Source organism: Pan paniscus, chromosome 1, assembly GCF_029289425.2.
Source record: "Pan paniscus chromosome 1, NHGRI_mPanPan1-v2.0_pri, whole genome shotgun sequence".
NCBI classification, from domain to species: Eukaryota; Metazoa; Chordata; class Mammalia; order Primates; family Hominidae; genus Pan; species Pan paniscus.
The window spans coordinates 133,876,804-133,890,610 of NC_073249.2; the positions used below are offsets into that span (position 1 = coordinate 133,876,804).

Here is a 13,807-nt window from a genome sequence, read left to right on the forward strand (position 1 = left end):
AATTTTTTTTGCATTTTTAGTAGAGACGGGGTTTCACTGTGTTAGCCAGGATGGTCTCAATCTCCTGATCTCATGATCCACCCGCCTCGGCCTCCCTAAGTGCTGGGATTACAGGCGTGAGCCACCGCACCTGGCCCAGGAAATCCTTTTACATGAACCCTAACAATTCTATGTAAGAAGCAAACATAGTTGGAAAATTAAGTCTGAATTTTTTAAAGTTTGGGGACACAATAGAGATATATTGTCTTTCAAATATAAAGTGTACATGCTCACTAAACGTACTTTAAGACCACTTAAGATAAACATGTGATAGTTATTATAAGAGGGATGAAGAAAATGAAAGCAAAGTTTTATAAAGATTAATTCAAGTGAACATACTAGCAGTGGAATTAGAAAATCCTTACCACCCTAGCTAAATAAAAGCAGTCAACTACTGCACTAGTGTGTATTTTCAAGCAAATACAGAAGCAAAACTCATTAGCTCTTTAAAAAATACACACATTTAATGTTGGTCTGTTTTAATTTCTAAGTAAAGCAATTCCAAAAACACAAACTGAACATCAGAGCCATGTGAACCACCATGAGAAAATAAAACAGACATTCACAATAATTACGTCTAAAGACAGTTCAGCTGGATAAATCATCTTCCAAGTATGTTAAAGAAAAATTTCTAAAAATACTGCTGGTGTTCAGTTAGAATTAAAGGACTTTGGGGAAAATGAAATAATATGATACAGGTGGAGTGAATAAGGATACACGGGATTTACATTTTTCATTACCCCTAGATATAAACAAACATTCAAAAATCAACACAAACTCTGTGTTATTCAAAATATTGCAGCTGCAGGAAAGGCAACCTTAAATTAATAGCTAGGGGAAAATCAAGTTTTGGTGGAGGTAAACAGAAGTAACAGTTTTTAATTTGCACTTTTGTAAAGCTCATTTATACCTGGCCAACCAGGAACCAAATGCAGACAATGAAGTTCTCTGCTTCTTTTGGCTATAATGTGACAAGAAAGGATCATCTTTTGAAGATGTTTAAAGAAATAAAGCAACTTTCTTTATAAACAGTCAAATAATCAATTAATGGAATAAATAAGTACTAACCCACATTTTAACCACTCTGTAATCACTACACTTTACATATTTTTTATTTTGGCGGCAAATTCCCCCATAATTAGTCTAAAATCCACCAATCACTTTTAAAAGTAAATTGAATAGCCACCAAAATAAGAAAATCTTCTGTTCACTCTTTGGCTAAAAAGGAAAACAAATAAAACAAAACAAAAAGAAACAGAAGACAACTCTAACACTGGTGATAAAAGAAACTTTTTTTTTACAAGTAAAATAAAGTTATCAATTTAAATCTTGGTACACTTTATAAAAACAAGAGGTAATGTTGTAATAAAACAGCAGTAGCCTCAGCTGGCAACATACTGTTTGTTAACCCTGTGCAATAAAATACTTTGTTCATACTACACTTATTCAAACATGACTAACAGTTACTACAGACATTTCAGGAATCTTCACGGGACTCCTATAGACTTACTGTTAAAAATGAGAGACATTTACAATCATAATGTGCCATGAAAACTTGAAAACGTTACTTCTAGTAGGAGATAATGTTCATATTATTTGAATTTGTTTTAGGTACTGAACAGCTGAGTTACAAGGACTAAAAGTGAAAAGCATTCTAAAAGCCCATGAACACTGTTGTTCACACCCTTCTTCAGAACACACTAAACTTGTCTGACACATTTCTCTTCATACATAGCAAGCAACAGCACCCAATAAAAGCCTGAGAAGAAATGCTGCTGTGTAAATACTGCAACTATTCCTGAAAAAAGAATTATGGGATATATACTCCAAAGCTGCCCATTCCCATAATTTGTATTGCATAGGTCACATAATCACACACATATATATACACGTGTGTGTATATATATGCACATGCAAGAATATATTAAGACGACAATGAAGTCTAGTCACAGAGCAATTTACAGGCTCAATATATTTTTTTACACTTTGCTTGAAAGAAAATTTCAATATTTTACAGTCTTTCAGTAGGCATTATATACACTGCACTTTATGAAACCTAAAAGGTATTGAAATAAATTTTTCCAACATTTTGGTAACAAAACAAACAACGTTTCTCCAAATACTTGTGCTATCTACATGATGTTTGCTCTGATAATCACTAATCACAAAAAACTGACTCAATGGAATAATTAGAAAAATTGTCTAACACCATGCATGGGTTTCAATCATTTTTAATATCCTATCCTAGAAACATTCTACAAATCTTAAGATTTAAAAAATTAAGTCTCTGTTCTGATTTTTAAAAGATACCTTTTTATGACAATATCCATAACATTGACAGGTACATGTTAAGGCTAGTATCATCCCCTTTTTTGAATTTTTTTGACTTTTTTTTTTTTTTTTAAGAAAGATAGTAAAAGCCAGACTCCTTTAGGGCTTTGAACTGTACCTACAGAAAATCAGAGTGCAGTGAACATAATGTTCAGTCCTACAGTCAGGATGCAGTTGCTCCTTCCCATTCCACAAGATACTGCACCTTTCCATCAAGTGTCACCCGACGTGCCAAAACTCGGTATTTTTCGCCACATGCTATTCTACCTGCAGCACCAAAATAACTGGTAATGGAGTTCTTTAGATGATTGAGTTGTAACTCCTGATCTGCTAAGTTATTCAGAATCTCTGTGTTGAGTTCATCAAACTGATAATCTTCTTTGCCTTCATCATCTTTTACAATTTCTGAGTTCTGAGTCTGGAGTGCTCTTCTTGGAAGACGACCTCTTCTTCTCCGCAAATGTGGTATTGCAGCAGGCCAAGATCTTCCTGTACGCGTTCTTTTTCTGGAGTCAGATAATCTATGTAACAGAGAAGGCCAGAATTGTCTACTAAGCTTTTTTAGCATCCTATGCCCATACAATATGTTCTCTTTTCTGGATTACTCTACTATACCATATATCCTTGATGATATAAAAATGAGCCAAACCCAAACAATAAATGCTATATAAATGGACTATCACTTGCGCTCATTACTTTAGATTTTGTCACGTTCTTGGAGCTGAACTTTGTGGAGCTTTTCTTCCTTAACTACTAGTAAGTTTAGGGTAATTTTTTTACTTAGGAGGCCAACAAGGAAAATTCTTACAAAGAGGCCCTACTCATAAATCAGGTATTGCCAATAATCTCATCATTTAAAAGAGCTCATTCATTTGCTCATTAGAACAAATAATTAATGAGCACAAACTACATCTATGACACTGCTCCATGTCCTTAAAGAGTGGAACTAGAATAGAGGTTCTCTTATTACCAGTTCTAGGCCTAGTGAAGTAATACACCAGAATCAGAATAAGCACAAACTAGCAGTCAGAGTATCCTGGGTCTATCCCTAACTCTATTACTTGGCCAAATTCAAATCTCAATCTCTATGTTCACTTAATGAGTGAAGGGGTTAGACTGGATAATGTGTGAGGTCCTTTTCAGCACAGAAATTCAATTATTTTATGATTTTATAATAAAAGGAGAATATAGTACAACAACTAAATTGAAAGACCTACAGTCATACTGTATAAGTTAACAACCCAGCTCTGTTATACTTGCTAAACATGCAATGTTGGGCTTGTTACTTAAAATCCCCTAAGTCTCACTTTCCTCATCTGTAAAATGAGAACAACAGGACTTACACAACTCAAAAAATTGTTCTCTTTTGTTTGTTTGAGACAAGGTCTCACTCTGTTGCCCAGGCTGGAGTGCAGTGGCACAATCATGGCTCACAGCAGCCCTGACCTCCTGGGCTCAAGTAATCCTCCGCCTCAGCTTCCTGATTATCTAGGACTACAGACACCAATACCACGCCCAGATAATTTTTTTCTTTTGTAGGGATGGGGTCTCATCTCAAACTCTTGCCTCAAGCAATCTTCCCACCTTGGCCTCCCAAAGTGCTGGGATTATAGGCATAAGCCACCACACCCAGCCAAAAAATTGTTTTAAGAATTAAATAAGACAGTATTTGTAAAAAGCTTAGCAGAGTATCTAGTAAGAGGCCCCAAAAAAGTTGATTATTCAGAATTCATTAATAAATGGGTTACACTTTAAGCATTTAATGTAGAATTTTGCATAATTTATAATAGCAGTTTTCGAATTATGAACAAAATTTAAACAGAATGAAGTATAAAACTTGAAAATAGTAGCTCTGACCCCAAATAGATTAACCTTTTCATACCTGACATGATGTGCTTTAGAGAAAAGTTGTCCTGGCCAGGCAAAGTGGCTCACGCCTGTAATCCCAGCACTTTGGGAGGCCGAGGCAGGTGGATCACTTGAGAATAGGAGTTCAAGACCTGCCTGGCCAACATGGTGAAACCCCATCTCTATTAAAAATACAAAAAGTTAGCTGGGCATGGTGGCGCACGCCTGTAAATCCCAGCTACATGAGAGGCTGAGGTGCCAGAATCGCTTGAATCCGGGAGGCGGAGGTTGCAGTGAGTCGATATCATGCCACTGCACTCCAGCCTGGGTGACAGAGCAAGACTCCATCTCAAAAAAAAAAAAACAATAAACAAAAACATTGTCCTTCTGAAGGGCTGGATTAAATAAGATATCAGAGGGGAGTCTGCTATTGATGAAAATCTTAAGTTTAAAATCATTTTATGGACAAAAGGATTTAGGTGTCTGATTTTTTTTTTTTTTTTTTAATCAAATCTTGGCCAGCTGTAGTGGCTCAGGCGTGTAATCCCAGCACTTGAGAAGGCCAACACAGGAGGATCACTTGAGATCGGGAGTTCAAGACCAGCCTGGGCAAATTAGCAAAACCATCTCTACAAAAAATAAAAAAGCATTACTTAGGTGTGGTGGCACAATCTGTAGTCCCAACCACTAGAGAGGCCGACATGGGAGGATTGTTTGAAGCCAGGAGTTTGAGGCTGCAATGAGCCATGATTGTGCCACCGCACTCTAGCCTGGGCAACAGAGTGAGAATCTGTCTCTTAAAAAGAAAAAAAAAAAATCATATCTTCCTAAAGCAAAGAACACTTGTGTAGCAGAGACATTAAAAAGCCTAACGAGCACAGCTTCTAAACAATGGTATACTTTTTCTCTGTGTACACAGCAAATTTCCACACAAACATGAAAAATACATTTGTACTCTAGAAAGCAAAAATATTTCAAATGAATATTAACAACTATTGGGATCTACATATGGATTACCTCTCAAAAAGCTGATAGACACAACTTACATCACTTTCAATTGCTAAAAAATTATTCAATCAACACTTTACAAAGAAAAGAAATCTAGAGTAAAAAAAGTAAAAAAAATAAGAATGTAAAATATCTACCCATAATGCCTGGAAATGCTAGACGAGGTAGTTTCTTTTGCACTGGAAGCACCCGTGAAATCCACATCTGAGGTATTGGATGAATGTGCAGTTCCCTCAGTTCTGAGACAAAAGAATTTAAATTGTGTAACGACTATATTATATAACAAACAAATATTAATATCTACTCAAAAGACAAAACCTAGAAAGGGAGAAAATAACTTTCTATTTACCCTATAGAACAAGGTAAATCCAAAGTAGGATTCTCTGAAATTGATTCCTTATCCTGGAAAATAAAAATATATACTTAAAGCATGTCTCTAAAGTAAGCTGAAAAAAATACTAGCTTCTCAATTATTTCATGCATCCTTCTTCTTGAGAACATATACCAACATATCCTCTTACCAAAAGTGGCTCAGCAGTTTTTTGAATCATTTTTCTTGTATATGGGCCAGGTGGACGACCTACAGATTTTTTCTTTCCTTTTTTTTCTATGCCATTGCTTACTTCCCTGAAATGGAAAACCATTATGCATTTAATCTCTGCATAAAGAAAACAAAGACATTGACTCTATGTATGTAACTAGACACATATACATATATTTTATTATTTTATATTAATAGTAATAAAAAGTAAATATTAGTTGAATCCACAAGTTTAGTCAAGTGCACAGATAATATATTCTAATCCAAATCAATATTTCTTGACTTTAAAGATATTTACATTATGAAAGGTTTAAAGAAAGTCCTCTTTAATATAATTCTGAACAATATATACCACTTAAAGATTTTAAAACAACAACAAAAACCAGACAATTATACTGGATGGAAGATTTCAAAACTCCTAAAAGCTCAATTATATAGTTTAATTTTAGGTGGTTACAACTCGGAGGATGTTTCAAAGATCTACTACTAAAAATGACTATGAATTTAGCAGTTAACTTCATGGAGTCAGGAAATATCTATGTTAACATTGTAGTAGACATAAAGGCTGCCTTTAGATATATATGTAGATTCTTGAATGACACTATCAGAAAGAGAATGAAGCCCAGAGTGGCAGAACGTAAAGGAGAAAGGAGTAAGAAATCCTTCATATTCTCAGGGAGTTATTCAAAAGGAAAAATCAGAAAGACCTAGAAAACCATTTTTTAAACATAAAGCCAAATACCAAGCAATAGGAAGGAAAAAAGTGCAATAGGCAAAGACACTAATTATAGAAAAAAAGAAAATATATATATAGAAAGAATATCTATTTCATTTACTCAGCAATAGCTACCATATAAAGATGATATTAGATAATATGGATACAAAGGTGTTCCCTGTGCTAAAGAGTTCACAATATAGTTAGAAAGTGACAAATGTGTATACAAGCCAAGCTAATAAAATGGAGTGAGGGCTATGAGGAAATTGTCCAGGAGACTTCAATTAAGGAGAGAAAAAAGAACACTATACAATAGCCTAGAAAGAGATGAATGGAGAAAGTAGGAAAAAAACTTATCCCTCCAGATGCCAAAAAAGGTCAGGGAATAAAGGTGGAAGTATGAGGAAGGAGAAAGTAGGGGAACTAGAAGGACAAAGTAGAACCAGACGCTATAATCAAAAGTCTCAAGAATAAGATGGATGGGATATCCATTTCTTTTGTAAAATGATCAACATAATATTTACAAAGGACTCCTGGACTAAAGAAAGTAATCTCAAACTAAAAGGAACAACTTATACACAAGGTCCAGAAGGAACTGAGGATGCCTTTAAAGAAAGCAGCTGAATCCTTATCTGGTGGCATCAGATGACCTGATAGCTACCACAAAGGGAATATCCTATCACAATCATGATAGAAATGAAAAAGCTTGTGGAATTTTTTTTTCCTGATTCATAATATGGGCAACTGCTAGCAAAGGATCTGAGTGACAAAATCTGAAAGTGATAGAATAAGCATTCTTTCCTTCATTCAAAGAAAACTTAATTAGTAGCTAATTTCTTGCAAATTTCATATAACTGGACTCATTGTCAAGGCTTTGTAATGACATTTTCCTTATCTCCAAGATGACTATTCCATACCTTTAACTGACGCTTAAATTCCCCTCTCTGTACAAGCCTCTCAGCTATCTTTACCTTATATTTCATCGAGAAAATGGAGGCTACCAGGCAAGAACTTCAGTCAATTTCCTTATCTCCAAGATGACTATTCCATACCCTTAATTGACCCTTAAATTCCCCTCTCTGTACAAGTCTCTCAGCTATCTTTACCTTATATTTCATCGAGAAAATGGAGGCTACCAGGCAAGAACTTCGGTCAATTTCCAACTGCCCAATCTACAACAGAACTGGCATCTGTACCCATCTTCTCTTTCACCCCATTTCAACAGAAGGATGTTTCTCCTTCTAGAAAAGGCCAGTCCCACATTCAGGCTCTACATCCCTTCTCTTTTGGCTTCTACTCTCCTATACCAATTTCCTCTTCTCCACTGGATCATTCCTACTTACACACAAAAACAGGTTCCAACTATCTCCCATCTATTTTTAAAAACCATCATTTGACTAGTCCTATCCCCCTCTTCAGCTGCCATTCCATTTGTCGGCCTCCCTACATAGGAAAACTTCTAGGTGTTGATGACATATACCCTTTCCATTTTCTCCCCTCTCATTCAGGATCCTTAAAGATAGTTTCCTACTTTCCTCCTTTCCTTTACTACTGTTATTATTTTGAATCTGCCTGTGTCCCTGATACGCAAGAGAAGCCCAGTTTGACACGTAAATTTGGCAATGCTGGGTTCAGTCATACTTTCACCCAGTCCTATCTGGTTTCTATCTGTACCACTTCAAAGAAATTCCTTTTGTCAAGGTCACTAATAACAAAATGATACCTTATGCAATAAATATTTTTCTTTCATTTTAATCTACCTCTCACTAGCATTCAATACACTTTAATATACCTATCTCTCTTGAAACACTACCTTTCTTTTGGTTGTCATGACATCAAACTTTCTGGTTTCCTCCCATCTCACTGATCATTCTTTTTTAGTCTCCTTGCTTATTTCACCTCTTCCAAATTTATAAATGATATCAGGACATGATCCCAGACCACCCTCTCTTCTCTCTCTACTTGCTCCCTTGGTAATTTCACTCATTCTCATAGCTTTATCAATCAGATTCCAAATTTGTATCACCTGCCCAGACCTCTTCTATGAGCTCCTGAATTACACATCCAATTGCCTGTATTTCACATCATCCTGTGTGTATGAGGGTGTGTGTGTGTGTGTGTGTGTGTTTGTCCCTCATAAGAATCTCAAATTCAATGAATATGAAACAGAAGAATGCTTCGTTCACCATACCAAAATCTGTTCTTCCAGATCTTGATTAACCACCCACCAGTTGCTCAGGCCAGAAATCTGGGCATTATTTAATTGATTCCTTATTTTCAGAAATTTAATTCATTAGCAAATCCAATTAATTCTACCTCCAATAAAGACCTCATATCTGTTTTCTCTCCATTTGAGTGTTACCACCTACCTCTGCACAAGCCCTCATATCATCTATCTCTCACCTACACAATTGAGTGTTAATTTTCTCCTGCTTTTATTCTTACCTCTATACTATCCATTCTCAAAACAGCATCCAAAACAATATATATATATTTTTTTTGAGACAGAGTCTCACTCTGTTGCCCAGGCTGGAGTGCAGTGGCACGATCTCGGCTCACTGCAACCTCCGCCTCCTGGATTCAAGCGATTCTCCTGCCTCAGCCTCCCAAGTAGCTGGGACTACAGGCAAAAGCCACCATGCCCAGCTAATTTTTGTAATTTTAGTAGAGATGGGCTTCACCATATTGGTAAGGCTGGTCTCAAACTCCCGACCTCAGGTGATCCACCTGCCTCGGCCTCCCAAAGTGCTAGGATTACAGGTGTGAGCCAGTGCACCCGGCCGAGTATTTCTAAAAGATAATTAAATCCCTTACATGCCTCCCCATTATTCTTAGAAAACAACCCAAATTCCTTGTAAGACCTACAAGACCCTACACAGGATCAAGCCCCACCTAATCTTTCCAATACCTGATGCTACTCTCTCATCCTCATTTATACCACACCAGTCTTCTGTGAGTTCCTAGAATATGTTTCAAAGCCTTTGCACTTGCTGTTTCTGCTAGCTGGAGTAGTTTTTCCCTTTGTTTTTCACATTGTTATAACATTCTCATTCTTTAAGTCTTAATTTAAATACTATCTTAAATAGTCCTTCCTTAAGCCTCATTGTTAAAGTACAAAGGCCCCATCTCTATCCACAGTAAAGTCTAAAACAGTATGCTATCCTACATGGCACTAGCATAATCTGTAACTATTTTACTTATCACCTTTGTAAACCCCATCAGGGCAGAAGAAAAATCTATCTGTCATTGTACTGCCTAGCACTTAGATAATAAGGCACTTGAAAACTTAGATAATAAGGCACTTGAAAACTGTGCTGAATGAATGAATGAATGAATCAATCAATGAAAAGTGAACAAACAAACAGGCTAGTACTCTTAAGCTGTTTGCTAACAAAATCAATAGAGTCTATTTCTGGAAGGCCAAAGTCCTAAAATAAATAAACAAGCATCTGGCATCAACTCTCCATACCTTGTCTAAGCAAGATATGATAGACCAAAAAAAAAAAAAAAAATCAGAGTAACTGCCACTTGTACTTTCAAATATACTAAGGAGACTAAATAACATACATTTTTAGTTACAAATAAGCTAAAGAGAAAAACTAAGCCACAGATCAACTTTTACCTTGAATCAGATATAGGTTTGGATGCCTTTCTGCCTTTAATTTTAAATTCATGAGATGTTCCTTCAGGTTCTTTCTCTGCTTTGAAAGCCACATTTGGTGGCACAGGAGGAACACGAATTCGCAACCCAAACAAATGCTTCTTCTTCTTTATTTCTTTCCCAGACATAAACCTAAATTTTTAAAAAAATTAACTAAAATTTTAAAAACTGAACACATATACATAGTAGACCCTAACTTAACTTTCATATATAAGGCCCTTATACTTGAAAGCCCACCCAATACTACAAAAATTCACTTCCCCTTGCTTTCCTTGATTTTTATCTGCCCCAGAGCCAGTCTACGGTAGGATATGATGGGGAGGAAGGGATAGGACCAGAAAGGAGAAGAGCACATGTCCACTTTTCTTTTTAAACATGGCAACTAACTTTTTAAAGGAAGAAAGAAGAACAAAGAATGGTATATTTTTGGTCCCAATATGCTTTCCCATATTTAGTGTCATCTGTTAGAAATATTTCAAAAGGGATTTAGGGAAAAAAGAATTCCATCTCAGAGTGGATTTATAAGGAGAAAAACCTTAGTCAGAAATAATAGGTGACAGCATTGAAAAAGAAAGCAGGAGATAAATCCTAGAGGCCCAGAAAATAAAAGGAGTATCTAGAGTGCCGGATCTGGAAATGGAAATAACCTGGGGCAAAGAAGGGTTATTCCAGTTTATTATGGACTTGGGCCTCTGCAAAATATGCTCCTTAGACCTTTCTTTTAGTCTCTATGGTCCTTATTTCCAAGCAACTCCATCTACCTCAGCTCTACTGAAACTTGCCTGGCCACAAGAACCTCCATCAGTTGTTTAGAATGTTCTCCCTCTCTTTTTAATTTTTTTTTTTTTTTTTGAGACAGAGTCTCGCTCTGTCAACCCAGGCTAGAGTGCAGTGGCTCAATTCGGCTCACTGCAACTTCTACCTCCCGGGTTCAAGCGATTCTCCTGCTTCAGCCTCCTAAGTAGCTGGGAATACAGGTGTGCACCAACATGCCTGGCTATTTTTGTATTTTTAGTAGAGACGGGGTTTCACCATGTTGGCCAGGCTGGTCTCAAACTCCTGACCCCAGGTGATCCGCCTGCCTCGGCTTCCCAAAGTGCTGGGATTACAGGTGTGAGCCACCACGCCCAACCAAAATGTTCTACTTTTTTGCAGGTTTAAGAAAGGGGATCCCTCATTACTACCATAACAGGAACAGATATATTTCTGGTACCCTAAACTGAAATTCAGAATTCACTGTCCCATGAAACATTTTTACCAGCACAATAACTGCTCAGGTACCTTATGACTTTTTTACAGTCTTTTTTCCTTTTTATTATAGAAGGTCATATCAGGTACCTCATGACTTTTTGAGCTGGTGTAAAGATCCAGCCACTGGTAATTACATTATTTAATGAAGAAATACTATCAATTTCAAAACACCAACTTATTACCAACAAAAATTTTATAATATAAAACTTTACTGGAGTCAACACATACATTTATAAAATTTGTTGCATTTAAAAATGTTTCTAAGAAATGTAGATACACTGTTTTAAAAAGAAGGGAATCCTTGTTAGTACAGTGGTGAGTTAAAAAAAAAAAGTAAAAATAAGGTAGGGGGAAGACCTGTAGATCTGTATGAGAATATATCAAATAATATCACTTAATTATCTTAGACTACTCAGCTAGAAATATTACTTTTCTGTAACTAATGGTGTTAACTATTATAACCACAGATCTCAATCTTTTTAAAAACCCGTATTCCCTACAATATTCTCTATCTTTTGAATATTCCCATCAGCTAACAAGATTTTATTTTACTTTCAGTACATTACATTATAGAAGGAAGTTATTACTGAATATGCTTTTTCAATGGAACAGGCTAAATTCTCCCAGAGATACCGATATGTCTCCCACCCACCATTCCCAGGAGAAGGATTACTCCTCCCTCCTCCAATCCTTGAGAATCACTGCTTTAATCTAACTAAAATAGAATAGGACATTATAAAGTTTAAAATGGTATAGACTTCTTCTATACATCAATCCCACAATTCTTAAACAATGCCATTATTCCTTATACTTACTAAATGTCTCCCTCATAGGGATACATAAAATAAATCAACTTACATGGTCTTGTAATCATTTAATGCCTCCAGAACATGCTCATATCTTTCAGATTTTGGTGTGTCTGCCAGCTGTGAAGTATCAAGAAACAATTTAACGCACTACAATTTCATCAATTAGTAATATACAGGTGCTAGATAGAGGCAATGTGATGCAGAGGAAAAGTGTACTGATTGGTAGTCAGAAGATCTAAGTTCTAATTCCAAGTCCTCACTGACTATTATGTGACCTAGGGCCATTTAACCTCTCAAGGCTTATTTTCTCACTTATAAAAAATGAAGTATAAATCCTACACTAGTTACTTGTTCATTACATTAATCCAACAATATGTTTATGAAGGAACTACAAACTGTAAAACACCACAAAAATGGGACTGTATTATTAGTTATTAAATTTTTCAAAAATTCTTTAACCTAGGGAAATAATACATTAGAATTATTTTAATATTTACTATAAAAGTTCCTAACAGATATCAATAGGAAGTACAAAAAGTAGTAAGAAACATACCATTTTCCAGTACCTCTAACATTAAGCATAAACCGATAATCTCTATAATTTTTTAGAATACTGTAAAATTGAGAGATCTTTTCATAACAATTATAGACTTTAGCCAGCTCTAAATGGCTCAATAATTTTTCATCATAACAAACCGTTTTAAAATCTAAATACTTAATTCTAGAAAAAAACCCTATTTTGTTCCAATAGGGCTTTTTCTCAGAGACCTTTCTGCCTCTTCTTGACTAGGGCATATTAGCAAAGAAATCTTAAATTACAAAAGGACCACCCTGAATTAACACTACAAACACCTTAAAAAAAAAAGCTGCTTCCAAAATATCACAGTTGACTTTCAAAATTACAGCCAGTATGTTCTTCACCAGTTGAAACTCCCAAGCCTCAGAACTGCTTTAAATGAGAGAGAAAACAAATCTGCCAAATAGAATGCTGGAGCTAGAAAAAACTTGTAAGTCATCTACTCCAATTCTATTTTACACGAGTTAACAAATATAAAGGTTAAAACTGCTCAAATTCACCTGTCTAGTTGGTGAGAGAGCTAGAACCTGAACTCAAGTGATAAGCCCATTCATTCTACACTCACTGAGAGCCCACTCTGTGCCAATATGCTGAGTGCTAAAAAAAAACATGTTAAATACGAGTTAGGTACTCATTCCCCTATATCAAACCACCAACTCCTACTGTAATTTCTGAAGGGTCTAATGATAGAGAATTTCAATTTTAAAGGAGGAATAATAGAATCAGACTTTAAAGCTTGAATGAGACCCTAGATCCAATTCAGCCTTCCACCAATATTGCAGTCTCTTTTACAGTACAGATATTTATTCGACCTTGGCTTAATTAGTGCCACTGATAAAAGCTGATAAGGCACCAACTAAAAAAGCCCATTCCATAAGTAGGCAAAATCTTCCTCCCCAGAGCTCTTTCATTCCTTCTTTTACAAGACAGCTCTTCAAATATCTGAATGCAATTATTATGTCTAACTATAAGATTAGGTTAAAATGTTTAATAGCTATATCACATGGTTACTTCATATTAAGCTTCT

General features: G+C 35.8%; 1 protein-coding gene across 4 annotated transcripts in view; it reads right to left on the minus strand.

Annotated features, from left to right (window-relative positions):
- Positions 1-482: 482 nt before the first annotated feature.
- The window catches only part of MTF2 (metal response element binding transcription factor 2), a 59,969-nt gene continuing 46,644 nt past the window's right edge, over positions 483-13,807 (minus strand). For 2 of the 4 annotated variants that reach the window (XM_024931009.4, XM_008960509.4), the window contains 6 exons: positions 12,253-12,320; positions 10,105-10,275; positions 5,748-5,853; positions 5,575-5,628; positions 5,364-5,467; positions 483-2,891 (listed from right to left, as the gene is read on the minus strand). In XM_024931009.4, the coding sequence (XP_024786777.1) occupies positions 2,534-2,891; positions 5,364-5,467; positions 5,575-5,628; positions 5,748-5,853; positions 10,105-10,275; positions 12,253-12,320 (861 nt within the window). In that variant the 3' untranslated portion in view covers positions 483-2,533. The remainder of the gene's footprint in view (positions 2,892-5,363; positions 5,468-5,574; positions 5,629-5,747; positions 5,854-10,104; positions 10,276-12,252; positions 12,321-13,807) is intronic. The other 2 variants (XM_003808430.5, XM_008960508.4) reach the window with 2 other exon arrangements.